The sequence below is a fragment of the Quercus robur genome, chromosome 11 (assembly GCF_932294415.1).
Source record: "Quercus robur chromosome 11, dhQueRobu3.1, whole genome shotgun sequence".
Taxonomy (NCBI): Eukaryota; Viridiplantae; Streptophyta; class Magnoliopsida; order Fagales; family Fagaceae; genus Quercus; species Quercus robur.
Window position 1 is genome coordinate 23,092,832 of NC_065544.1, and position 27,892 is coordinate 23,120,723.

At 36.7% G+C, this 27,892-nt stretch overlaps 2 protein-coding genes across 7 annotated transcripts; one reads left to right on the plus strand and one right to left on the minus strand.

Moving 5' to 3' along the window:
- The first annotated feature begins 10,544 nt into the window (after nucleotides 1-10,544).
- Nucleotides 10,545-16,642, plus strand: LOC126706367 (2-carboxy-1,4-naphthoquinone phytyltransferase, chloroplastic). The gene is made up of 11 exons (XM_050405791.1): nucleotides 10,545-10,703; nucleotides 11,655-11,901; nucleotides 12,705-12,808; nucleotides 14,494-14,565; nucleotides 14,664-14,802; nucleotides 15,145-15,251; nucleotides 15,343-15,442; nucleotides 15,527-15,565; nucleotides 15,659-15,769; nucleotides 15,925-15,990; nucleotides 16,300-16,642. The coding sequence occupies exons 1-11, from the start codon at nucleotides 10,618-10,620 to the stop codon at nucleotides 16,432-16,434; spliced, it is 1,206 nt and encodes a 401-aa protein (XP_050261748.1). The 5' UTR covers nucleotides 10,545-10,617; the 3' UTR covers nucleotides 16,435-16,642.
- Nucleotides 10,653-27,880, minus strand: LOC126706366 (uncharacterized). 6 transcript variants are annotated; one of them, XM_050405786.1, is made up of 12 exons: nucleotides 27,487-27,879; nucleotides 26,595-27,070; nucleotides 26,119-26,208; nucleotides 25,771-26,010; nucleotides 24,749-24,970; nucleotides 23,747-24,053; nucleotides 23,352-23,656; nucleotides 23,146-23,267; nucleotides 22,588-22,694; nucleotides 22,401-22,489; nucleotides 22,221-22,311; nucleotides 10,653-10,893 (listed from the first exon to the last, which is right to left on the minus strand). In XM_050405786.1, the coding sequence occupies exons 1-11, from the start codon at nucleotides 27,623-27,625 to the stop codon at nucleotides 22,222-22,224; spliced, it is 2,187 nt and encodes a 728-aa protein (XP_050261743.1). In that variant the 5' UTR covers nucleotides 27,626-27,879; the 3' UTR covers nucleotides 10,653-10,893; nucleotide 22,221. The 6 variants fall into 6 exon arrangements, with proteins under 6 accessions (XP_050261743.1, XP_050261747.1, XP_050261746.1 ...); XM_050405790.1 differs by lacking the exon at nucleotides 10,653-10,893 and adding an exon at nucleotides 11,680-11,925; XM_050405789.1 differs by lacking the exon at nucleotides 10,653-10,893 and adding an exon at nucleotides 20,411-21,037.
- Nucleotides 27,881-27,892: the final 12 nt, after the last annotated feature.

Here is a 27,892-nt window from a genome sequence, read left to right on the forward strand (position 1 = left end):
GGGGAAACCAAGTACTCCAAAAAAGTTTTGGACAGAACCAAGGCCTTGCATGGTCCTCGAACTCAAGCCTATGGGGAAACCAAGTACTCCAAAAAGTTCTGGACAGAACCAAGGCCTTGCATGGTCCTCGAACTCAAGCCTATGGGGATACCAAGTACTCCAAAAAGTTCTGGACAGAACCAAGGCCTTGCATGGTCCTCGGACTCAAGCCTATGGGGAAACCAAGTACTCCAAAAAGTTTTGGACGGAACCAAGGCCTTGCATGGTCCTCGGACTCAAGCCTATGGGGAAACCAAGTACTCCAAAAAGTTTTGGACGGAACCAAGGCCTTACATGGTCCTCGGACTCAAGCCTATGGGGAAACCAAGTACTCCAAAAAAGTTTTGGATGGAACCAAGGCCTTGCATGGTCCTCGGACTCAAGCCTATGGGGAAACCAAGTACTCCAAAAAGTTTTGGACAGAACCAAGGCCTTGCATGGTCCTCGGACTCAAGCCTATGGGGAAACCAAGTACTCCAAAAAGTTTTTGACAGAACCAAGGGCTTGCATGGTCCTCGGACTCAAGCCTATGGGGAAGCCAAGTACTCCAAAAAAGTTTTGGACAGAACCAAGGCCTTACATGGTCCTCGGACTCAAGCCTATGGGGAAACCAAGTACTCCAAAAAAGTTTTGGACAGAACCAAGGCCTTGCATGGTCCTTGGACTCAAGCCTATGGGGAAACCAAGTACTCCAAAAAAGTTTTGGACAGAACCAAGGCCTTGCATGGTCCTCAAACTCAAGCCTATGGGGAAACCAAGTACTCCAAAAAGTTTTGGACAGAACCAAGGCCTTGCATGGTCCTCGGACTCAAGCCTATGGGGAAACCAAGTACTCCAAAAAAGTTTTGGACAGAACCAAGGCCTTGCGTGGTCCTCAGACTCAAGCCTATAGGGAAACCAAGTACTCCAAAAAGTTTTGGACAGAACCAAGGCCTTGCATGGTCCTCGGACTCAAGCCTATGGGGAAACCAAGTACTCCAAAAAGTTTTGGACGGAACCAAGGCCTTGCATGGTCCTCGGACTCAAGCCTATGGGGAAACCAAGTACTCCAAAAAGTTTTGGACAGAACCAAGGCCTTGCATGGTCCTCGGACTCAAGCCTATGGGGAAACCAAGTACTCAAAAAAGTTTTGGACAGAATCAAGGCCTTGCATGGTCCTCGGACCCAAGCCTCTGGGGAAACCAACTACTTATAAGGAAAAACTACATTACATGGACCTTATGATTTATCCGAGGAAAACTCTCCACTAACAATTGGGTTAATTCCTAAATTGCGAGGATTCTCAAGTCTGCTTTCGGATCTTTAGCACCAAAGGGATCGATGCAATATAGAGCAATATGTCGCCTGAAACACAATCGGAGTTCCCTACTGCTCAGTCAACCCCTCGGATGGATCATTTAGAGATTATCATTCTCGGACGGTATTCTCGCACTTATCACAGAATATTCAACTGTTACCTCGATTAGTTTCCTAAGTTTAACTTACTATGAATTATCGTTATAATGCCTGGTAGTGTTGGTAAATCAGAATTAGTTGGATTATGTTTCAAGGTTTCCTGCTCTAAGTATTATTGAAGAAACACACACATGGAGCACACCCATTCACAAAGTGGTGTTGCAAAAAGAATAGTATTCAAAACAAGTAAATAAATTTCCCTTTTTACTAAAACAAAGAAATAGTACAGCGTACAATGAAAAGCTGGAATCAGCTTATGTCAAAGCTCACTACATAATCGAAAAGAAAGATACAAGAGAATAAGATAAAGCCAAGGAGGTGGCACAGAGGAGAGGTTGGCTACTGCTTCAAGACCTTGTTCTTCCTCAATGCTTTTACATGCCCATAACTCAGGCAGTAAAAGAACCCAGCTTGGGGCCTGCACCATTGAAGAAAAGGTGCAGAGAAAGCCCAGCTTCAGGCTAGCGTAGCTGAAGAAAAGGTGCACGAAACCCAACTTGAGCCTCACACCGCTGAAGGAAAGGTGCAGGGAGCCGGAAGTTGAGGAGCCTTCACCAAAAATTTGCCTACAACAAGGCAGAGGCGATGATGGCGGAGAATCTTTCTTCTGACACACCAAAATTTTGGCATGAACAGAACCTGCTTCGGATTTTGACTAAAAGAGGGAGAAACACCCTTTCCCCTCTGTCGAAACAGAATATTCTCTTGAATTTATGCCTCCTTTGCCCGTACCTCACTATTTTGAGTCTCAGGAGGACACGGCGCCTCTATGGCAGGGAGAGTTCCTTCTCCCCAACCCTCGCCTCAAACATGTTATACTAAGGAAGGATAGCACCGGATATAGGAGTTATGATTTGGGAGGAAACTGAAGGATTTGTGCGTAGGTAAAGCAACTTTCTCTCCTATTTATTTAAAAAGATAAGGTGGTGGCATTTAATTCACGCAGCGTCCCAAGGAACGCTACAGACAAAATGGCTCCGGCTCAATTTCCAACGCCACCTGCAACCATGAGATTAAAGGAGTCTCGTGAAGGCGCACCTCGAACACTGGGACGCCAAAGAGTACCGCGTGACCAAAGACTACAGAAATACCTCTTAACTTGTGGGCCTAGTGAATTCGCGGCCCAGGCCCGTTCTGCATGGGGGCCCAAGGACTACGGCCCGCGCCGAGGAATAGCCGTTGCCGAGGACAACCTCCTGCTCGGCACCTCATGAAATACCTGAGGAAATGGAGAAACTGAACTATGGTCCTCGGATTCAAGCCTATGGGGAAACCAACTACCTGGATGACAAAACTAGGTTTTGGACAGAACCAAGGCGTTGCGGAGTCCTCGGACTCAAGCCTATTGGGAAACCAACTACTAGGATGGGGAAGGTCCTTGGCTCAAATACTGTAAAAGGTTAAGGCCAGTAAGAGTGATAAGAAGATGGCGAACGCCCCACTATTCAGTAGCCTAAAGAGGCTGTTCATTTTGCGGGTGATATGTCCTCGGATGGTTACTTCCTACACCGCATCGAGCACTCAGTTCTCATCTCGGCTAGTTTTGGGGTAAGTATCGTTCTTCACAGGTCGGCATTGTTGTGCCAAACAACTCTATTAAAGTTATGGTTACACCTATTTCTTAGCAAGTATTTTGGCCCTAGTTGTCATTGATTCAAACGCTATATTTTTGTGCCGAACAGCACTTACAAATTCGTAAAAACGCTTTTCTCTTTGATAGGGGGTTAAGGACCCAAGTATTGTACTCTAAGGTCGACAGTATTGTGCTCGGCCGATTCAGTAAGCTCATCATAATATCCTTTCTGTTCCTGCCTCAGGGGAGTTTCAGCCCTAAGAGTCATTTGTTCGATCCAGTATTATCGAGCAAGATTATTTTTATAAACAGGGAGCAAGATCTTTTTATTAGATGGAACTTTAGTCCTATACGTCGGTCACGGTTTAAAAATAAAAAGAATTTACAAGACTGTATGTCTATGCATTGCGTTATCATTTTGGAAACATAGAGATATAACATGCAAAGTAAAATGGCAACAATTTTTATTAATATAAAGATACATTACAACATACAAAAAGGGGCTTAAACAAACCTATACAAAAGGTAAATTGCCGAAGCAATAATAACATCAGCAATACAGATAAATAAACAATCAAGTGCCTTTTAAACTCGTCTTCAAAGTCTCTCCATTCTCTGCCTCAGTATCGCCCATATTGAAAGAAGAACCTTCTTTAGAAAAAGATGAAGGAGAAGGAAGAAGAAGATGAAGGAGAAGGAAGAAGAAGATGGAGGAGATGAATGAGGAAGATGGAGGAAATGAGTAAAAAGAAGGAAGAGAAGAAGAGGGAAAAGATGAAAAGAAAGAAAAATGAGCAAAAGAGGGAGAAGGAAAAGCACCAGAATGGATCTAGTGGTGGAAAGAAGAAGAAAGAGAGGCAAAAGGAGGCGCCAGTGAACGAAGAGAGGAAGAAGCAGGGGCACTTAGTCCATGCCCCAGTCCTGACTCCTAACACACTGGTGCCATGTTAGATATGCTCATGGGAGAGTGGGTGGTACTGATAATGTGTGTCCTCGGCTCAGTCACGCCGAAAGTGTGACGTGACGAGTCCCTGCTTCGGATTTTGGCTGAAAGGAAGGCGAGACAAATCTTGAGTCTCCGCCATCCTTGCCCTGACCGAGCCATTTCGAGCTTCGTTAGAACATGGTGTTTCTGGGAAGGGAATGATTTTTTCATTGCTTATTACTATGGGGAGTGTATTTCAGGTTAAGGTGTAACCAGAGAGTAAAAGTAAACTCCGGAAGGAATCTAAGGGTTTCAAATTTCGGGGGGACTAAGGGGATTCATCTGTGGGAGAAACAACTCTTGTTTCTTCTCTTTATATAGGGGACGAAGAGGAGGGTACTTAATATGTTCAAATCCCCAAGGAAATCCACCAACCAGAATATGCCCGTTCCGCTCCCCCACGCCATCAATAACCGTCAAATCTGAGAGGTCTCGTGAAGGGAAGATATTAAAGACACGCTTCGGATAACCAAACGGCATAAGCGCATCGTGAACAAATTAAGAGGAACATCTCGTGGACCGGTACATTTCCTGGGCAGGTGAAGAGTCGCCAACGTCAGTCAAAGGCTGAATTAAATGAGCCATAATAATGGCTCAGTATTACCAAAACCCCCCTCTCCAACCAGGAGGTCGGATAGCAGGGTTTTAAGGGGCTATTATGGGACCCAATAATTTATGGGTCAGGCCCACTTGCTCATGGGAAGTCCAAAGGCCCAAGCCGAAAAAGGTTATGGCCCAAGCTCAAAAATATAAGGCAAAAGATGGCCCGGAGATGCAACCGAGGACAGTTTAGTCCTCGGTAGACCCAAAGCTCCATTGAGAAGAGGGGTAAAAAAGAGGTATAGGAACAAATTTGAAAGATCTAAAATATCTTGGGAAAGCTACCCTTATTACCCTTCCAAGACAAGACTCTGCACCCAACAGAACCGGATTCTTCGGCTTTATCAACCATCCCCAACAATTCTGGGATTAGACTGACGTGACAAATATCAGTCTTGGAAAGGTTGACCCTACACGTGGACGAAGGACAGCGAACGCAGGCTAGTATAAAAGAAAAAGTAAGTAAATCTGAAAGGGGGAGAGGGCCAAAAAAAGCAGAGCCTCCCATCCCACCTCCAGGGGAAAGACTCTAGGGGTGAAAACACCTTAAAGATATCTGCACACCACAGAAAAAACCCACCGCCAGGTAACCGGGGGAAGACCTTAATACTCCTCGGACCAAGTCCGAGGAGTCCAACCCCTCAGGATGCAACGCTATAGGGCTTAAATGTTCAAACCCAACCCCTTTTTCTACATGACTTCCTCTAAAATCAGGATCGGACCATCGCCCCGTGATCAAAGGCAAGCCTTTCAAGCCCACTCTCTACAAATCATATTGTGAGGGATCTTTCATGTGCGAGCCCAACCTCATTATTGGGCCGTTAAATAACCGTGTCCCTACAAATAGTAAGTCATCATAATAAGAGAGCCACTATTCATTAGCAAACAATTTTTTGCTAATGAGCAATGATTTAGAAAGACTGTTGGAGTAACTTTTTGTCGGTTTACTCTCCAAATTTTGGGTTTAGAGAGCTTGTTGGAGATGCTCTTAAATGACCAAAAGACCCTGAAATCTCTAAAATAATCCAAAATACCCAAAAATATTTAAAACGATCAAAATACCCACAAAAAACATCTAGAATGACCAAAATACTCCTAAACTTCTAAAATGACAAAAAAATATCTCAAAACTTTTAAAATGACCAAAAATATACCGATACCTCTAAAATGACCAAAATACCCTAGAAACCTATAAAATGACCAAATACCCCAAAATATCTAAAACGACCAAAATACCCTCGAAACCTTTAAAATGATCAAAATACCCCTAAACCTCTAAAATGACCAAAAAACCCTAAACTTCTAAGATGACAAAAATACACCCAAAACTTCTACAATGACTAAAAATAACCCAAAACCTCTAAAATGACCAAAAATACCCCAAAACTTCTAAAATTACCAAAAACACCATCAAACCTCTAAAACAACCAAAATACCCCCCTGAAATATCTAAAATGACCAAAATACCCTCAAAACCTCTAAAGTGACCAAATTACCCATAAACCTCTAAAATAACCAAAATCCCCCGAAACTTAGAAAATGATCAAAATAAACCTAAAACCTCTAAAATGACCAAAATACATCTGAAACCACTAGAATGACCACACACACACACACACACCCAAAAAATACCTCTAAAATAACCAAAATACCCATAAAACCTAAATACCCTCAAACCCACTAAAATGACCAATAATTATATTTTTCTTCATTTTAGAGACTTTCAAGAAAAAATTTGTTTGTTTTGAGGTTTCAAGGTATATTTGTCATTTTAGAGGTTTGGTGGTTTTTTTTTTTTTTTTTTTTTTTTGGTCATTATAGAGGTTTTGGGGTATTTTAGTCATTTTAGAGGTTTTGTGAGTGTTTTTTTTTTCATTTAGAGGTGGTTAGGTTTTCATCGATGCCTGCATATGGAGGTCTGATACATCAATGATTGAGGATTAATTATATTCATAATTTGCTTTATTTTGAATTCTATAATCTTGTTTTTAAAAAGCAATGTTGTCATAATAATGATGATAGCAACGATGCTAGAGATTCAAACCTACCTCATGCCAAAAACATCAAAACCCACCTAAAGAGAAGAACCAATGAAAGAAATTAAGACAGTGACAAGGTGATGTGGGTTATGCCCAATTTATATAATCAAACAGCAATACGTAGTTATATCACAATGAAGATATAAAAGTACTCACCTGTATTTTCAACAACGATAAAAATGATGATGAAAAAGTGATAAACAAATACAAGAGACATTAAAGTTTAACCTCACTTATGGGCTTTATGGCAGAGAAATGTGACAACTGCAATAATTTATAGTGGCTTATAAGTTATAACATCATTTATGCTTTGAAATTCTATAAAAAAAATATTAAGGCTATCATAAATGGAGCATCTATAGTAAGATATATCTATCAAAAATGAAAAAAGCAAGAAGAAGAATCATTTGGAACAAGTGAATGAAGCCAGCCAGATTAGAAACAAGATAAAGAAGATGGAAGCTGTAGAAGCTACTGTCGTTTAGTTCCAATGCTAAAGCTACTTGTAGTTTTTAGTTGTATTTTAGATAAGTTGGTTAGTAACCACGTGATTACCACTTGCTTTCTCTATGTAACAGAATTATGTAACAATTGGAATTTGAGTAATTTTGAGTAATGCTACAAACAAAAAAACTATTCTACAAACTACTATGTGGCATGCACATAAGATATTAACAAACTCAAATAAATGATAAAAACCTCTTAAACACAACACATATGATATATGTCACGTATCATCGTTTGCAGGCTTGCAGCAATTGAAAGCCAATTAAGCATATAAAGAGTTTGAACTTAATTTGAAGTGCCTAGAATTGCAAAGGTAGCATTATTGAGTGACTACAACAAAGACAAGTATTTTCACCTTCCATCTATGAGAAACTGAATTTGTGATTGAAATGAGAAATCTATCTTTCATTGAAGTAATTTGTACCCACACACACATATATATATATATATACTAAAAAACCCAAAACAGAGTTGTATAACTAACTTACACATGTGAACACACACTAACAAACTTAACACACACGTGAGCCACTAATCTAGCTTTAGTTATATACAAAACTACAAGTAGTTCTCAATACAAATCTAACTATGCTACACCTCTATTCTGTCGTTTAGATGCATTTGTACTATTCTTGATTTTCTTCAGCTGTGTAATACAAGATTCAGTTCTTTGACAATCATTCAACTCTTCAATCTTCATATTTGTTACTCTGGCACTTGTTGTTGTATCATCAAATTGCTTTGCTTGCTCTGATGCATGCTTGTGCTACCCTGGTGCACTATCTGCTGCACTGTATTGCAATCTAAGCTGCATTGGAGTGGCAGCTGATGCACCTACTGCAGAACTGGTTTCACCATCAGGCCTTTGACACCATCTACAACAATACCATCAAACAAAACCATTCGCTTAGAACAATCATATCACAAAGACACAAAAACCTTGGGATGGAGACACCATGCTCACCGCAGCTCCAGCTACTTTTGCAAAGAATCCGGTGACTTATGTGGCGATGGCGTGTGTCGGAGTGTAATAGGGTGGAGGCAGGGGCAAGAGGAAGCAGATTTGGGATTTGAGACCAAAAAGGCAAGGAGGAAGGGAGGCAGAGGAGATGGAGCAAGGAGGAAGGGAGGCAAAGGATTTTTTCTTTTTTAATTTAATTTGAAACTGATGTGAAGCGTGCCACATCAATAGTTTGTAAGATGTTTATAAAATAGTTTGTGTCTGCAACATTAGTCTTGAAATTTATATTAAACAAATAATAAACTAATATGTTTTTCATTTTTCCGACAAATACACTAATACTATATGAAAGACCATTTCTTCACACACACAAAACTTTTCTCCAAATGCATTTTTTAAAATTAAAAATCTCAACTCAATAGCCAAACAAGATTAGCTTCCTCAAACTTATTTAGCAATCATTTAACTTTTTTTTTTTAATAGTATAAATAAAAAACAAAAGAGATGGGTATTCTCCAAACCAATAAATGGCTTAAAACCTCTTTAAAAGCTTTTATTTAACTTTTTTCTTTCTTTTTTTGTGTGTACACACGCACATGCATAAGTGAACAAGCATATTAATCTTAAGGAAAAGTTAACAAATACCCACATTGGTTTATATAATATTTTTAAAAACTTTTTATGAAAAAAAAATTAACTAAATTTTTTAACAACTTTTTATATTTTTCATAATAATGATATTAAACATTTCTTAAAATAGTTCATTAAAAAATATTTTAAGGGCACCCGTTAACTAGAATTATCGGGTCCTTAATCTTAAATTACATTTTTTTTTTTTTTTTTTTTTTTGCTCAGTAGGTTTGAATCTAGGACATATTAAATTTCTATCACCCCTCCCTTTTATGTTATAGCCCAACAGACTGAGATTAGTTAAAACATTTAAATCATTATGTCATAAACAATTTTTTTTTTTTTTTTTTTTTTTTAGAAACAAACACACACCAATAAGAGAGAAAAAAATTCGAACACAAAAACACACTATAATTCCACTAAAAAACTCTTCAATTAACGGGCAAGGTTTTAAAAATTTTAAAATTAAGGTATCATGAATTAAATTCTCAAGATGAGGAGCACATGGTGAATCGCTTAAAATTGAGCATGTACTTCCAATTAAGTTGGAAATGATGTCATCACTACTCGCTAGTTGGTTCTCTTCTCTCCTCTTTTTTGTCTAGTCAGTCGGTTTGTCTTGGTGGGTCCTACTTGTAATCTTAGGTGGCAAAAATTTACTGGCCACTGACTCATATTGATCAGATTAATATTATAGAGTTTGAGTGGATAGGACTCAGGAGCTGCTCCCTTTTCAAACTACCAATAAGTTCACACTCTCTTCCCATTACAGAGTAGTTACAGTTACCTTTGCTTGTCTTCCCCAAGAGACCCAACTAACTGTCACTCTTATCTCTTAGGCTCATCACATATACAAAGCAAAAGCAAGAGTGAGTGTGAGAGAAAGAGTCTCAGAAATATGTCACTTTTCCAGGTGAGACGCTAACCCTGCAAGCTACTTCTCTTTCTTGAACCGCACAAACTCTTATATATATATATATATATTCTTCATTACCGCTGTTATTTATTGTCATTTTTTTTAGCTCCCAACTTTGGTTATTTTATTTTATTTGAATTTGTGCATCTATAGAATGTTAAAGATTATGTTACCATTGTCTTTGAAATGAAACCATTCCACTGTATTCTTTTAGGAAACGAGGGCAGCATGTCATGATATAGACTTATTTTTAGTGTTTATTGGAAGATGAATAAACTGAATAATTATGCCAAAGAAAAAAGAGAGAAAGAAATGAGTGTAACATGTCACGGGATAGACTTATTTAGTGCTTAGCAAAGTTCTCGTTGAAGGATGAAATTATCAAATTTAAGCTCATTAAGATTGCCTGGCATGGTTTTCATTTTTCAAATATCTGTATTGACGGTTATTTTTGTTCTCAAATTTGTGTTGAGAACTACATTTTAAGTGGTATTGTCTATTAAAATGATAATTTGATTTGTAATTACATTTTTTTTTAATGAAAGTAGCGAAACCAGAGTTTAACCATGGCAGAAAGGGAAACAAAAGTTCTGATGATCTAGATTTTACTATCAAAAAAGTAGGCATATGTCGGTTCAGTGCTAAAATTGTTATGGGTTATATATTGATTGATGACTTGATGCTTATGTTGCTATATATAATGTGTGAATGGGTCATTTGGACATAATAACTGGGCGAAAATGTGTAATTTGTCCATCTTCAAAGTAGCATTCATCATTGAAGTGGACATTATTGTTACTATAATTTCTAATCTGGTGTTTTTTTGAAATGTCAGTGTTAGTGGGACACAGCTGAATGGGATTAAATGTATTCCTCCTTGTTTCTAGACAATATTGGAATGCATAGATATCAATGGCCACCATATATTGTAACCTAAACACAGGGTCTGGTCTGAAGAAACTCAATGAATACCTTCTGCATCGGAGTTACTCAAATAGGCAAGTTTCATCTCTTTTTTTTTTAAATCCCAAACATTCTGTAATTGTTCTTATGAGACATTGATTTGTGTGGTATTTCTATTATATTCTTTGTCCTTAACGATTCAAACTACAAGATATCAATGATGAGATAGTTCATTTGTTATACTTCTGAGCTTCCAAACTTCAAATGATGACGTTTCTGCCGCAACTGAAAACACAAAAAAGAGGGGGGGTCTTATTAAGTAATGACATGAAATACAAAAAGGAAATAGTCATGTATATATTCTGGAAAGTCCTTAGGCAGTAAATTTAAAATTGGAAAAAAGGTGTAACACACTAACAATAAGAAAGAAGCCTAAAGCTGACTGTTTTTATTTCATTATAAAGCTAACCAATCATAAAAGGATGCTATGGCGTTGTTCATAAGGATAACGTACAGTTTCTAAAATTTTCAAAATGCCATAAGCATAAAGCATCAGAAAGAAAAACAAAATATAGTGAATCATGCAAAAAGGAACTTAAATGAAACAAATTTTTGTAGTACATGGGAATAAAAACAGTTTGCAAAAACATTGACTAAAATGAAACATTGTATATGACATTTATCTTAAATGCCATTTGAAGATACCAAGAAGTTATCTATGAGTTCTTGAATAGCATCTTAGAAAATTGAGTTCTTTCTTATTCTTCAAAGTGTTGAATATAGTTTAAAACATTGTAGTTGAAGTTTGAAGATACTTTTAATTTGTGTAGAACTCATCCAATGTGGCATGTTGTACAATAAAAGTACAAGGTGCAATGCTTATGATCTAATTTTTTGAAACATATTATTCTTTTGCTGGCATGCCTGAATCTTCCTGATTATTATTTGATATTTATACTCCAATTTACTTTTTGGTGGAAGAGTGAGAGTGGAAAGTGGGCTCATTTCTAATTTTTCTGCATTCACTGACATATCTCATTTTTTAGGTATCATCTAAACTCCAAAAGATCATCAAGCTTCTTCTGTAACAGCAAAAAGCATTTCCATACCACTTACAGAAGAAAATTGAAAATAGAAAAAGGACACCAATCTCAACAGGTACTTTCAGAGAGAAATGCAGACTATTCTGGCACGACTACTGAAGAAGAAAAAGAAAATGATGTTTCTAAGGCAATTTTGATATGGAGGGCAGTTAAATTACCAATATATTCTGTTGCTTTGGTTCCTCTCACTGTGAGTTCTCTGACACTTTGCATTCTAATCATTTTAGAGTGTAGTCGTTAGCATTACAGTAATAATTTATGACGAGGTAGAGTAATACGAATTGAAATTTAAATTAGGGAAAGTCATTAAAGATGGTTTGGACATAACAGAGGCTCGAGAATAAACCAGTGTGATATTGTGATTATATTAATGTGAAAGGAACAAAAGGAAAAGGGAGACAGATAATTATGTGGGTAGAAGTTGGAAGGACATGGATGTTAAAAAAGTAAATAGGGGTATGACCTTGTAAAAGGCTGAGGTGGCATAAAAGGATCCATGTAGCTGACTCCAATTAGTTAGAGGATTAAGAGTTAATTGAGTTGGGTTAAATATATTTGTTTAAATTTATTAAAATACCCAGTATCCTTCCTTCTTATGGTGAATCCTAAATCAAGGGTTTTGCTAGCAAAAGGACAGTTTTAAAGTTGGTGGGAATTTAGGAAGATGACTATTGAGATATGGAGGGACTGAGCCAGTAAATATTTCTTCTTTTTTCTACACACTGCAATATACTATTATTTGTCTCTTTCCGAGAAATATGAAAGAGTTATTACTTAAGGCCTTCAATTTCCAGTGCTGATTTGGTGAAACAGTCTTTATCAGACCCTTCAAATTTTGTTTGTTGCACACTCCCACACTAAAGCAATGAATTCTAATTGTGTTCTAGACATTGGAATCAAAATTTCAGTAATGCACTCATCTATCTTGGTGTTTTTCCCTGTAGTTTAATTGTATGCACTTTGTGTCTTACTCTATTTAGTGTCCACAAACAGGTAGGTAGTGCGGCTGCTTATTTTCAAACAGGCATATTCTCCGCTAGGCGTTATTTTGTTCTCCTGGCTTCCTCAGTTCTTATTATCACATGGCTTAATTTAAGGTGAGTCATATTTACTATTTCAGGTAGTGAGTTGATTATGACTTGAGTCTGAGCAAGCTTAACTGTGAGAGAAACTGCTCATCTAGTAGGGCTTGAAAGATGATATTATCTTTCTTTTTGTTTATAATCATTTTTTTCTTGCTTTTACATATGGAGCATGTGATGTTTTCTTAGCAACCATAGTGAGTCCTTTAGTTTTTGTCTTGCCAAAAGCAGCTGTGCTTCAGTCTGCTTTTGGACTTGAGCTTCTTGCATTTAGGTCGAGTCCGATGCTGTTTGCAAACCCAAAATAGCTTTATCTATTCTGCACCTTTCAAAGCTCAACATTCCAGAATTTTTGAGACATGGATGACTGAAAAAGAGTATTAATTAGGCTCAGCTTCTTGGAAAGGGATGTACTTAGATCTTAGCAAAACTCTTTTTGCTGTGCGAAATCTCTGGTTTGAAGCTAACTCTTTCTTTGTGACAATGAAGGGATGATGGGGTGCTCACTAATTAATCAACTATAGGGCCAAAGTGTACTACATGATACTAGTTCACCCTATTTCCAGCTTTCCTTGCTGCTTTCCAATACTTCTTGAGTATTTTATCTCCCAACAACAGTCTGGCTATATTATCCTAATTGAGTACCTTACTATAAGCTTCAACCAAATCTCAGGCCTCCTATATATGAGCATTAATAACATGGAGGGCTCCATCCACAGTTCCTGATAGTCCATTACAAGCTAAATTAGAGTCTTTTTCTATTCTTAAATGATAGGATGGTCTATATCTATGTTTCCTAATGATCTCCTAATAATCTGTACATGCTAATTAAGTCTTTTACAATTCTCAAGCTATAGGTCTCAACAAATGGCCAACTTTGCAGCTAATTGTTATACCCTGGACAGTTTGACTTCCTGTAAAACTCCATTTGACTTATACTTCACCTTCAAAACCTTTTCCAAATCCACACTTCCCCCCAAAATTTTAAAAATATAAATAAATTAATAGTATATATAATTATTGAAACTTTTAAAGGTTTAGCCTAAAAAATAGGGGGGTTTGGCCTCCTTTAATGTTTAAGTTAATCCGGTGGTGCTCTTAAATTTGTAGGAGTTGCCACCCCCCCCCCCCCCCCCAATATTAACTTAAAAAAAATTAGGGCAGCCACCTACTGTGTGCGTAGTTCCACCCCTCTCCTCTTCAATCTCTTCATCCTTATGAATTATTGATCCAGGGGTATTTTATGATCACACAAGAGCCCTAATGTGCTTATCTATTTCATTGACTCTGCTCTTGTCCTATAATTCACATCCTCTTCAATTTCTTCATCCTTATGAATTATTGATCCAAACTATTAGTATCTCTGGCCCATCAAGTCTTGCCACTCTTACGTCATTTTTTTCTACTTTTACTATAATTGCATTCCATGTACTATGTTTTAGTCCAAATCAGTCCAACGCTTCCAAATTCTGAAGCATCTATCCAAATTTCTAACTTGACATTAACTCCATGTCTAGTTTCATCCATTGAAACTATATCAAGAGAGAAAAATACTGCATTAGTTTGTAGAGTCCATTTAATTGGTTTAAGTCAAGATACCAACACAACTCGTTATCTTCATGACTGAAATTTGTTGACTCCTTAGTACAAATTATCTTTGTGATAGAACTATGTTAACTACTATCCGTTGGCCTCTTCAGCAATGACGTTTATGATTTCGACACAGGAGCAGATAAAAACAAAAGTGAATCAGTTGTAAACCTCGCTGGAAGGTAAGAGTTATTTTGTTTTTGGAAGTTTTTTTTTTTTTTTCTTCGTTTTAATGTCCAATAACAATTGCCTAATTATGCTCTATAATGCATTCGGGAAGCCGTACAGTAACTTTACTTGCTGCTTATTCATTTCTTGCTCTTGGCTTCATGGGGCTGTCATGGACATCCGTGGAGGCAGGAAATATGCGTTCAATAATATCACTGGCATGTGCGATTATTTGTGGTTATATATATCAGGTATAGACATGCCTATTGCATTTTTCAAAGAAAAAAAATAATCCCACATTTTAGTTGCAGGAACTGATAGTTTAAATGTCCCATTCCCCCTCCCATTGGAGCCAATACTCTATAATCCAAAAAAAAAAAAAAATTCAAGAACTGAGGTTCAAATCAAACTCCTGGCTTTTGAGGTATTTGCTTCACAACTGCTAATGCCTCCCCCACAATACATAGGAAAACCAGAATTTCACATATGTTTCCCAAATGGTTGGGATCGAGTTGTGGCGGTCTTAGGTTCAAATCTTATGAGAAATGAGAAACAAAGGTTTTCACATCCGTTCAATATCGTCTCTTTTGCAGTGCCCTCCATTTCGGTTAAGCTACCAAGGATTGGGAGAGCCCCTGTGCTTTGCAGCATTCGGGCCATTTTCTAGTACTGCTTTTTACCTCTTACAAGGCAGCACAAGGTTATTTGACCTATATAATCACAGGCCATACCTTTAAGATTTTTTTTTTTTTTTGCACAGTTATAATAATGACTTCAGGTGGTTTTGACAGTCAGATGAACTATCTTCCCTTAAGTGGTACAATTCTTTCTGCTTCAATCCTTGTTGGCTTCACAACGTCCCTAATTCTTTTCTGTAGTCACTTTCATCAGGTATTTTACTTCTATAACAATTTATTCTGCATTTAACCCTCCTTGATTGTCTGTGGCAGCTGACATGAATTGCCAATGTTTTAGGTAGAAGAAGATAAGGCAGTTGGAAAAATGTCCCCTCTGGTGAATATTCTTCTAGCTAACCTGTTAACGTTTTAGAAATTTTGACAGAGAAACAAATAATGGCATTTTATCTGTATTTTAATTTATATGCAGGTAAGGCTTGGCACCAAAAGAGGTTCGACTGTAGTGAAGGTTGCTGTCATAGCACTTTACTTCTTGTTGTTTGCCTTTGGTCTAATCAAGGCCCTTCCTTTTACTTGTATTGTAAGTCCTTCAAATTGGTAAAGTATACAAATTTAACTTCGGCAGATTGGCACTTTATTGCATTTTATTTCCTCTACCTCTTACTTTCTGCCTGATTGATTACTCATTTTAACGATATTCTCATCGTTGTTTTCCTAAATCATGGTTTTTTCCAGCTTTTCTGTGCTCTGACATTGCCCATGGGAAAACTGGTAGTTAGATATGTTGAAGATAACCACAAGGTCAGTAGTAAACTTCTAAGATGCTTGAGGTTTCAAACCTCTTGTTCTGATCTAACCATAATATGGTTTCACAAGCATGTCTTGCCATTGAAATAAGAGGAACATAGTCATTTAATCGAAGATGCAGATTTTCCTTAAAACTACAGTCCACTAGCCTCTCAATCATATATTTTTGGTTGAGCTATGACTGGGAAGCATATGGATGGTGACAGATCTGGAAGCAAATGAGATAAATATTCTATTCTTTGTCCTTTGTCATACTAACTTCAATTGGGCTTTAACTTCAGTTAATAAAATTTTCTCTTACAGGACAAACAGAAGATCTTCATGGCTAAGTACTACTGTGTGAGATTGCATGCTTTATTTGGAGCCGCATTGGCTGCTGGACTAGTGGTGGCTAGAGCAGTCACTAAAAAATATGTTCCAAGGCCTATATTCTCTTGAGATTTGTTCCATGCCTTCAATTTCAAAATCATGATAAGGCAAAGATCCTATTGAGGGTTATGAGATATAAAAATTTGCTGTCAAATAACCAGTCTCATGCATGCTGGACAGTTTGCTGGACTAAGCAAATAGAATGAGACTTAATCCTGGACAATTTTTGGAGTTCCTTTTGCAACATTAAATTACCAGAAGAGCAACTTTTAGTACATGTTTCACATCTTAACAAACTGTATGTGAGGATATAACCCTAAAGATGACATTACCAGAAAAACATGAAATTTAAGGGTATAAATTGGATGACGAAAAAATAGTGTAAAGAAACACTAAATTTAAGGGTAGCAATTTAGTCTTTTTTATTTTATTATCAATTTATTACACACTTGATTTAAGTCAAATTTGACAGAGAGGCAGTTGAGTAAATTTTTTACATTGACTATGTAGACAAAGAAAAAAAAATCGTAACACCTTTCAGTTTTCTAATTTGGGCAGTCATTACACCTTTTAGTTTTCTAATAAGTTGTGGTAATTGCTTAACTTTGCCAAGGGATGACCGTATCCGCTAGCTAGGTTGTGGAGTTCCTTTCCCCTTCAACTGAACAAAATCCCAACTACCCCTTAGATTATCTGAGAACTCATACTAGGCTCGAAAAGCACCTTATGGAATGAATTTCTAATTTTTTGGTTGGAAAATGCCTTGGCCTTGATACAAAGTTTATAATGAAAGAAAAAAAAATCAAATAACATGTCAACTTATGATTGGTGAAATATAAAGTAGAATACAAAAAGTGAAACAGAAAATTTGCATTCAACGGGCAAAGCAAGACAAGATAACTTTGAGATAGGGTGGAGATTCCAGGCCTTAACCGGATTTTAGACTTCCAACTCTACACATGCAAACAATTAGGAGAGTCACACCCTCATTAACTGGTTTAAACAAATCAATGACTAGTAATATGGATTATGGACATGCTCTCCTTTTCAGTTCACAAGGTTATGTTTTCTGTCTTATGCCACCTTTGTTGTCTAGTGGTCTGTAATATGAAGCTAAACTTTGCTTCTATTTATAGGTGGAGATTTAAGGGGAAGCTTGATCCAACCCTAAAGGATCTGATGACACGTCATCATATCATTCACCTCATAAACCCTCTGAGCCACAATCCTCGTGATGTTCCCTTGAGGGGACCATGCTCTAAATTTAGGCGCCTTGATCCCTATCCAAGGTCAAGTTGGCATGCAATGTCTTCACTAAGGCGCCAGGTTCCTCAAAAGCCACCTTAATCCACATTCATCCTCAATGAGCTAAGCCTCAAATGGTATATGGTGTAAAGAGTGATAGGGTCATCTAGGACCACCTTAATCCAAATCTTTTATCACACCCCTACTCATTATTGGTATGATATTGTCCACTTTGGGTTATCTCTCATGGTTCTAAAAGGCCTCATACCAATTAGAGTCCAAGGCCTCCATATAAGACTTAGACCTCCCCCTATCTATGGGGTTAGACATATTATGGTCCAAGTGGCCAAACTTATTGTAACCTCATATACTTGTAGAACAAGTAACTTAACATTGGGTAGGTTAGTCTAGAGTTATTCAAGTATTATCTAGTATATAAACTCTACAATAACTTTAACATAAGCGATGTGAGACTTAGCCAAGATTTGGTTCTCCCTCACCTCACTCCACTTAAGAGGTCTTTTGGCCCTCTGGGTCTCCATAATCCACCCCACCTTAAGGTCCACTTGTCCCCATGTGAGACCTACCCATCATCTCATCACATAGGTCTCCATATAAGACCCAAGACCTCCCTACCTAAGGGATGTGGGACTTAGTCCAATGCCAATGATATAATTTGTCACAACCCAAAGAAAAGTGTTTGCCACATATGCACTTATATCCCAAAAATGCTAGTCTAGTCACAATTGAAAAGTCCTTATAAAATCTAAGGCATCACATCTTTCATCTAATGTGTTAAGTCTTAAAGAGTGTATGGTGGAATAGAATAAGAAAACCGCTTCTAAGTATACAGTCAACCTGGCTCGTGATTTTTTGTTGGAATCTTATGTCTAAAGTGAACCTAGTAAAATTTACTTACAAACCCTATTTGTTTTGGCCTAAAACATTTTCTATAAAATGTTTTTCTCATTTTCAAAGCGTAAAACAATTTTACCCCCAAAGAGAACATAACCCCTACTATTGTGAACACCACCCCCCCCCCCCCCCCCCAAAAAAAAAAAAAAAAAAAAACCACCCCTAAACCTACATAATCAACAAAATAAACTTAAAACCTCCAAAATGATTAAAATATCTTTGAAATCTCCAATATTACTAAAATACCCTCCTTAAACCACTAATATTACTAAAATACCCCCAAATCATCACAATAACAGTAATTGTGAAATCTCCAAAATGACCATGACATGCCTCAAAACTTCAGAAATCTCCAGTTAAAATTCAATATCCTACTGTCCTGCCAAATGGATCCTTAATATATTTAATTTGAACCAAAAAAAAAATTTGATGCCAAATTTTCAAATCTTATTTAGCCGTACCGTTTTGCATCAATCCATGTGTTTCTTACACTCAAGAAAAGGTCATGTATTCGTTTCTTATCATCTAAAAATAATAATGATAATAATAATACTAAGTAGAAAACATATCCTCAACTCCTTATCACCGACCCAAAGAACGGGTTTAAGTTCCATTAAATTTTACCGTCTTGAATCCTAAAACAAAAAACATAAATAATCCATCAAATGCTGAGGATGTATTAAAAATTTTCAGATCAATATTAATTTCTTTCGGACATAGCTTCCTTAAAGCTATCAAATGCTATGGTAAAGGAGCTTTATATTAACAACACCATGGACAACAAATTTCATAATTTTTTTCACAACTTGGTGTGAGAAATCGTGATTAGTTTAGCATCACTTTTATTGGAACCACTAGCATCACTTTTGCTTTACACCAACAATATCATAAAACCAAATTTGAATAAAATTGGAAGGTCCTTCGCTTACAGAGATTTCAATAATATCATAGAAGAGAGTTTGCTCTCCCATTCCTATCCATCAATAATTAGCTTATGTATCCAACATATACATCATCTCTCTCACAACATGTGAACCTCGCATGTGAAAGGAATGATTCAATTAGTTGAATAAATAACATACCTTCTCCGCCCTAAAGTCTAAACCAAGGAGAAGGGCGCGTGGGTAGGAAGCAAAGAAGTGCATCATGATGATATTCTTGGCCAAATGGTTAGGTTTGTGAAATTTGTGGGAATTAATTATTTTTCCTAGCTATTGATCTCAAAAATGGTTTGAATTCAATTTGTAAGGCTGTTTAAGTTGAAACACTATTAACAGACGTTCATCATACAAACTAGATATGCACACCAATTGATTCCAATAGCCAGTTATTATCCCAGATTGTATGGATTTAATTGGACTAAGTTGTATAAGTTGCATTGTGAGGACATATACTAAACCCCATAATGGATGTCTACTAAATATATTGTGACTAGATAAAAAATTATGAGTTGTAATTGTAACTTAACTAGTTCTTTTCGAATATAACACATATATGGATATGTTTCCTTGCGTCGTGACAAATGATGTCAATTCCGTATGTTTCCTCGCGTCGTGACAAATGATGTCAATTCCCTTTCCAATTATTTGCCTTCATCGATTCAAGACCAAGATACACTTGAATGTAAAAATTTCATGAAATATTTACCGCGTGGTAACCTGGAATTAGCCAGGTGAATAAGTAGCACTAATTGATATTGCAGTATTAATTGTTTATACTACATACTAAACCTTGAACAATAAAATTCCAAACATTCTCCTGTCGAGTCAGGATGTTACCATTGCATTCCAACGGGACTCACTTTATTAAACAATGCATGGATGAGCATTCAGTCTCAAACATATTAACCACGACTTGCATCAACAAGAACAAAAAACACGCTATCGACCCAGCTAAACATCTGGAAAATTAACCATGAAAACTATTTAAGGATGCAATGCCTGAAAGTACAGACTATAATTCTTTCTGAAAAATCAATCTACTAAGCTATTTGCCATCCACAAGAAGCCCCTGGAAATTATGAATTTCATAGATTCAATCTTCCCATGATCTCAGTCACCAGTGTATAGCCCCTTTAAATAATTAAATCTCATACAATTATATAGAGTGATCAGACCATGAAGGTGAAACTGAGTAAACAGCCACTTTATTCTTTTGTACTAATGTAATCAGTGGTGATTGCAGCAGTTCTTGGTCTATATATATGATCATCTTACCATATGCGGCATCACATACTCAGATGACTGCCAGGGTTCTTAGCCCTTCAGATTCGGCAGTAATATACTGCTGAAAGAACATAAAATCTAACACAAGTAACAACTCTTTTGATGGTGAGGAATTTTACCTTCTGATCACTCAGGCATTCACAACTCACCATCACATTGGAGTATGTCACATATGTCACATCTATCTAGATTCTGTTTCTTTAAACCTTTTTAGTTCCAATGACCATACCCATAATCTTTGATCTCCACAGAATAAAGAGTCATGAGGATTGAAGAGTGACGATATCCTAAAAACAATGCAGAGATCACTCAATTCACACAAAGCTAGAAGAGCAAAACCAGTTTTTGAAAATATTTATATTTAGATTGGTTTCAGATTCATACTCCTATATATATATATATATATATATTCTCCATGAATTATTGCATTTCAATATAAATGTACCGTAGCCACCCAAATAAACTTTGTTTTGAATCACTGAAAAGAAAAATTGAGTCATAAAGTTACCAAGTTACATTAGCTTATATCAAAAATGTGTTTTTTAGGTTGAATGTCAAAATGATTCTTTCACAACAATCATTACCCAAAGTCAAGCACCTGCAGCTCCAAAAGCAAACTCATGAGCAACTTAACCTGTTAACCATATGCTTCATGAGTACAATTCACATTCTTTACTTGTCAAATAAATCCTCTACTAAAGAAATCCCTCTGTGACCCAAGTCCACCAAATATATGAAGCAAAACAGCTTCATGTAGATCCCATACTTAATCCAAGTGTGTGTAAATGAAGTATAACAAGAATGTAGGCAAAGAGGATTAACACATACAGAAAACCCTTAAGGGATTTCTCCCACAAAATTTATTTTTATGTGTTCCACATCCCCACTTCAATTTTTATACTGACTTAAGATCATAATTTTGTTATCCATCACATAAAGGCATTCCATGAAGATTATAACTGGAAATCCACAGAATATTCAAGACCATAAACAATATATAGCCAGGGAATTTGCTGTTTTATAACACTTAAAGTTTATCCACTGACTGAAGTAACACCAAGGAGAGGAATCAGTAGCATCAGCTTCAATTTTGTACATAATGAGTCCATAAAGTCTTCCTTTTCAATTATTAATGAAGTTCCAAACACATTGTTTTCATATTTCCTCTTAATATTTTATCACTGAAGACCCCATCCTCAAAGCTCAGTCTTAATACTAATTCCTTAATTAACTCCAGAGTACATATGACGAATTGGAGAAGTCAAACTCTCCTCTGAAGGTCTTCAATTAATGAGAAGTCTTTCTGTTAACAACAAACTCATTTTGGTAATGATGACGCAGTAACTCGTGACATCCACTATATCAACCTCCAAAGGAGTACTCCTAATTGAGAGGCCAGCTTATGTATGCAAGATGTACTATTTGATACACATTCACAAAAGGTCTTGGAATAACCACAAGCAAACTCACCTTAGTAATATGAGCTTGAACCCCTACCACTTGGGTAGTCATCATTCATGCGACGAGTAGAGTAATCAGCTGGGTATGAATCTTCACCTAGCTGCATATTTGATTATGTTACCCACATAAGAAAATTTATAAACCAAGATATCAAGACAAGTATATAGAATAACACAACATAAACTGTACATCTGATCGAGAAGACACATAATCTCTGGATATATAATCCCGTTCATAACTGGAATAGACTCTTTCTGCATCCCTCCTACTAATCTCATCTGCAAAAAGTGAAATAACAAACAACATTCAATATATAGCTATTGATGGGAAAATAATAAACTTGTAGACACGTGAGTTTGTGAGTATTTTCAAGTACCTCTTCTGTATGCCATTGTTGATGGTTTAGTCTCATATGGTCCATGAGAATGCCCTTCAGATCTACGACCACCTTCATCATAACCATGACGAGACCCACGACCCAGCCTAACATAATAGCAATAAAATCAGCCATAAAAATAGCATTGCTATGTCTCAAAATAACTATAATGTTCAAAAAAGGTCTGCATTTAAGGAGACATAAATCAATGTTTTCACACTACTAAATGAATCATATCTTCCATATTTTACCCCTATTTTTGTTGAACTCCAAAATGTTTGCTATTGGCAGTAAATTTAAATGATTGGAACCAATGTTTTTGAAATTAGATTATAATACATAAAGGGCTATTAAGGGAACTAAGATAAGTATAGTGTTCACCTTTCAAAATTAAGTTAATTAACATTTCCTAAGGGACAACCTTACATAAGTTTCTTCGAGACAATGGGAATAATAATTATACAGTAATAACTACAATGACAATTTTTTGTTGAAAGTAACAATGACAAAATTAAAATAATAAGAGAAGAAAGGTAAAACTCCCAAGCAACAAACAACCTTGTAGAGTTGCTTCCATAAGAATTATCACCATAAGCCAAGTCAAAACTGCTTCCCCCATAGTCAAAACGAGCTCGTGATTGCCTAGCTGAAGGTTCAGCATAACGAGGATGATCTTCCTCCTATAAAAGTAACAGGATTAGACTTAGGGTAAAAGGGGGAAAAACCGCAGCAACTGTACAAAAATTTTCAAAAAGATCACTCACAATGGCAGAATGGGGACGCTTTGAGGTGGGAATAGAACTGTAATCACTGATACGACTGTCATGATAGTTTGAGGGTTGTTCCATGTATCTGTCATAGCCATAATCATCATAAGGGACAGGCCTACGAGCAACAGCACGAGAACCACTCCTTGAAGGACCTCCCAAGTACCCAGATCCACGTGAAGGGTATGCATCTCTATAAGAGTGCCTATCGATAGTAACTTTACCAAAATCAGATGCCCTAGAAAATAGTTCATCTTCTTGAATGTAGTCCCTTTTTGAGCTGGTCTTTCCATAAGTTTGAACTGTCCAAAAAGAGAGTCAGGGAGAGAAGGAAAAATAAATAGAGGAAAAAAATGCTAGTATTGTTATTATTACAAATAGTAATTATATACCAGTGGACCTTCTACCATATGATCTCTCTGGTGAAGAAAATCGCCGTCCACTCCCAACTCCATGTGATACAACATTTCGGTCCCTTGGACCATATGCTCGATTAAGACCACCATCAATTGCACCACGACTTTGAATGCTTCTCCCAACACGATCTATAGACTTGTGAGGATCAAAGCGAGAGCTTCCAGAGCCCCAAGGACCCCTGCTACCATGATCACTGCCATGTCCAATGACATAACCTCCCCGAGCCTGTCTAGCAGACTTACCTCTCTGCCGTGGCCTAGACAACCTTGCCCTAATCTTTATCTGAAAAAATTGCAATTATTTTATGAGCCTGTGATACTTGCATAAGTTTTAAAAAGAGTCTAGCTTGCCACTGCATTTTGCTAGCTACAGAGTCATCAAGTCCAGGCTGTCCAGCAAGTTATACTCATGACAAATGACATTAAGGAAATGTTAAAACATTTAGAAGTAAAATAAAAGCATAAGATTAGATGTAAAAGACTCAAAGTTACAGCTATTTAACTGTGTACCTCATGATCTTTTATCTCTTTCTAAGCAATTAAAGTTATTTATGTAGTTCTTTATCTCGACTCACCCTCCAGTTATCACATCCACTGCATGTGCCCCACCAATAACATTAAGATCCCAACTCTTCTAACATTTCAAAGTTCACCTTTTTCTAGATATTTGATTTTCTTTAAAACTATGGTAAAGTTCAGTAAAGGTTCTGATTTGGTTGCACATGCTTGATTCTAGGCAGTATTATAGAAGCATGAAACAAATCATGTTAATTTCTCCTACATTATGTTTTCCCCTAAAAAGGTATTGTCTACCTTCTATCAGTGGACAGTTTATTGTACTCATTTTACATTATTAAATAAAATAAACATTTATGAAGTTTCTACAACATGAATGTTGAATAAGAAAAAAACATTTTCCACAATGATGCTTAAAGATTGTGCAAAATACATAGGATTAAACAATAAACAGCAGCATACCTTCCTATCTCCATCACCAACCTCAGCATTATTAACACCATCCACACAAGCCACGGCAGCATCATGTGAATCGAATGTTATAAAACCAAAATCAGTCCTTTTAGCAGCTGGCATATTTCGAGCAAGTTCCACCTTTTCAATCTTCCCAAACTTTTTGAGAATGTTTTTGACACGATCCTCATCCCAAGCAGGAGGCAAACCATCCAAGAATACCGTCTTTACCTGGAAAAAGAGAGAGGAAAAAAAAAACTTATTAAAGCCACTGCTTAAAGATTCAACAAAATCAAATTAGTATAGAAATCACATTTCTAATTTCAAATTATAACAACAACAGGTTGAAAGTTATCATTTTTCATCTGAGTAAACTATTGTTACTAACAAGGGATTAGCCTAAATTTGGAACAAATTGCATTGTACTGGCATTATAGTGAGTTGACTGAGTACAAAAATATTTTTAAACTACATCAAGAAGGGCCTCAAATTCCTTAATGAAAACTTTCACCATATAGGTATGAAACCTTAATGTTAGAAAAGGAAAACTAGCTTAAACATAATTGAAGAAAATCTAACTTATTGTAAGTACTTGGATGACCTCCAAAATAGGTGGAAGATAAAATCTCCCCAAATTCAAAGCATTCTTCCATTCAAAGAATACACCACAGTTCTTCCTGTATATGAAGTAAACCATTCAACTTTGACTGTTCCACAAACTATAAAGCGATAATTTTCAAGGTCTAAACAGGAGTAACAAAAAACAAACAGAATACAACAACTTGCATGAAGAGGAAAAAAAATGCTCAAGGAAGTTCATGGAATCAAAAACTAACTGATGCATGCCAATTTCCTGTATTTGTGGCTAGCCATGAATCCAACATATGCAAACAAACACAAGCACACACACACATAAAAATACATATGTAAATTTTAGTTTTAAGAGAAGCAGCTTCCAATTTTGTAACAAACTCCTAGTGTGCACAAGAACCTACACAAATGAGGGATTAAGACAAGAAACAAGTACATACATGAGACATAATTGCATCATCAGGTTCAATGAAGGTGTCTGCAAATGCAACCCTTGCCGTTCTATCTATACCAAACACAACATCCCTCCTTTGCAATCGCTTGCAAGCTTCCAAGGCATCTGCCCTGCTTGGGAAATCTAAAAAAGCAAAGCCCCGATTCAACCCCTCATTTTTCATGTCCTCAACTAGTGTCAAGTCTTCAAATTTATCAACTCCATATCGTACAAGCTGTTCTTTCAACTGAAATAAAAGGACAAAAACCAAACATACTCAATTCACATAACCTAATTGCTAAGTGAAAAGTTTGGCTTCAAAGACACAAAGGTAAGAAGAACATAGATAACTCACAACATCCCTTGTCCATGTCTTGCATATGTTACCAACAAAAAGAGTGTCACTATCTTGACTTGGAGCCACCCCACATTGCTTCCCATTAACCTGACAGTTGAAATTTCATAGTCATATGTGATCAACTTGTTGATAATCACCAAGGCTCCCATATATTAATTATCAAGAAAAAGCAACATATTATATTGAATATAATATATAGTCTTAACACAAAGAATGTTATTGTACTAAGTATCTCCATAATATGCTATGATTTTTTTTTAAGAAAATAAATAAATAATTAGGTCATTCATGGTGTCCATGGATGAGACCTATTATACCAAGAACCACCATTCTCAAAAATTGAAAATTTAGCAAATAGTACAAGTCTTAAAAAATAATTTCAGGATAAGTTTCCTAGAAACATTCAAAAAATTTATGTTTGATAGCACCTCAAGTGTAATGTATAGCAAGGAAAAATGAAATAGAAAAGATACCACGGGATGCTTAAGTTCATGGATAGCTCGTCTGGCCTGCTCAATGGTTGCAAACCGCAAGAAAGCAAAGCCCTTGTTCTTTTGAGTTACTGGGTTCTTCAAAAGTCTCACTTCAGTGATCTCACCAACCTGACTAAAAACCTTTCTAAGATCCTCCTCAGTGGCATCTCGATCCAATCCCCCCACAAACACCTCAAATTCCTTACGCTTCCTCCTCTCGTTAACCATATCATGGTGCTCTTCCTCATAGTCCACTTCTTCCACGTCTCCAACATCGTCCTCAAACACCTCTTCCTCCACCTCCTCTTCTTCCTCCACCTCTTCTTCGATCATGTAATCTCCACGAATTCCCGCCACCCCATCTTGCTCATCCCCACCATCCATCCTCACAACCCCTTCCCGCCCACCACTATTCTCGTCTTCTTCAAACCGCCGATCATTATCTTCAAGCTCCAATCTCTCTGATCTCTTGTCCTCTGATACAACAAGGTAATAATACACCACCCTTTGTCACAAACCAAATTTTACACACTTACATATAATACATACCAAAAGTTACAAAATTTGGTCACAAATCCAAATATTAACAACTACAATTATAAATGCATTCCCACTCAAGCCAAGAAAATGAAGTATACTTTATAGTTTATACATTCACTCATAAAATATACGTAAAATAACACTAATTTTGATATAAATTCAACAAAAAGGTTGCTAAGACTATAAATATTAAAACTTTAATCAATAAACCTCAAATGGGTATCTATATAATTGAAATTTGGACAAAGAATACACTTAATTAGTACTCCTCAAGCAATAATAAAAACAAATAAGTTGACTGTGTAGTGAAATAATGAAAATTAATCAACTGGGTCAGAGTGGAAAGTGGTACCTTGAGTAGGAGGAGGAGGAGAAGAGGGTTGCCGTGAAGCCGGGTCGTTGCGCCGCGGCGGCAGAGGTTCTTTCTTGACAATATTGGTGGTGGCTGTGGCTGTGGCCGTGGTGGGTCGTTTCAGTGTCCGTGGAGGCATTTTTTTTTTTGGTTTTGGGCTTTGGTTTTTGAAGTAAAAAAAAAAAAAACAGTGACAGAAATTAAGGAAACAAGAGAAACAGCTTTGATAATTATGAAGCAGAACTGGGTAAAAGAAGTCTTACTTTGTTTTGTTTTGTTGGATTGATATGAAATCAAAGTATATTGTCTGATTTTTTCTGGGAAAGTGTTGAGGAAGAGGAGCAAAAGGGCAGGGAGTGAGGGGTCCGTTAGACTTGACTTTTGTAGATTTTTTTAGTGCTATTGA

What these genes read in the sequence shown, in the direction of transcription:
- LOC126706367 (XM_050405791.1), top strand. Translation starts at nt 10,618, where the DNA reads ATGGCCACCATATATTGTAACCTAAACACAGGGTCTGGTCTGAAGAAA. An exon ending in GTTGTAAACCTCGCTGGAAG is followed by an intron (nt 14,566 to 14,663) that starts GTAAGAGTTATT and finishes GCATTCGGGAAG; the next exon opens with CCGTACAGTAACTTTACTTG. An exon ending in CTCTTACAAGGCAGCACAAG is followed by an intron (nt 15,252 to 15,342) that starts GTTATTTGACCT and finishes TGGTTTTGACAG; the next exon opens with TCAGATGAACTATCTTCCCT.
- LOC126706366 (XM_050405786.1), bottom strand. Translation starts at nt 27,625, where the DNA reads ATGCCTCCACGGACACTGAAACGACCCACCACGGCCACAGCCACAGCC. An exon ending in TTGGTGATGGAGATAGGAAG is followed by an intron (nt 24,054 to 24,748) that starts GTATGCTGCTGT and finishes CAATTTTTTCAG; the next exon opens with ATAAAGATTAGGGCAAGGTT. An exon ending in AGCGTCCCCATTCTGCCATT is followed by an intron (nt 23,268 to 23,351) that starts GTGAGTGATCTT and finishes TTACTTTTATAG; the next exon opens with GAGGAAGATCATCCTCGTTA.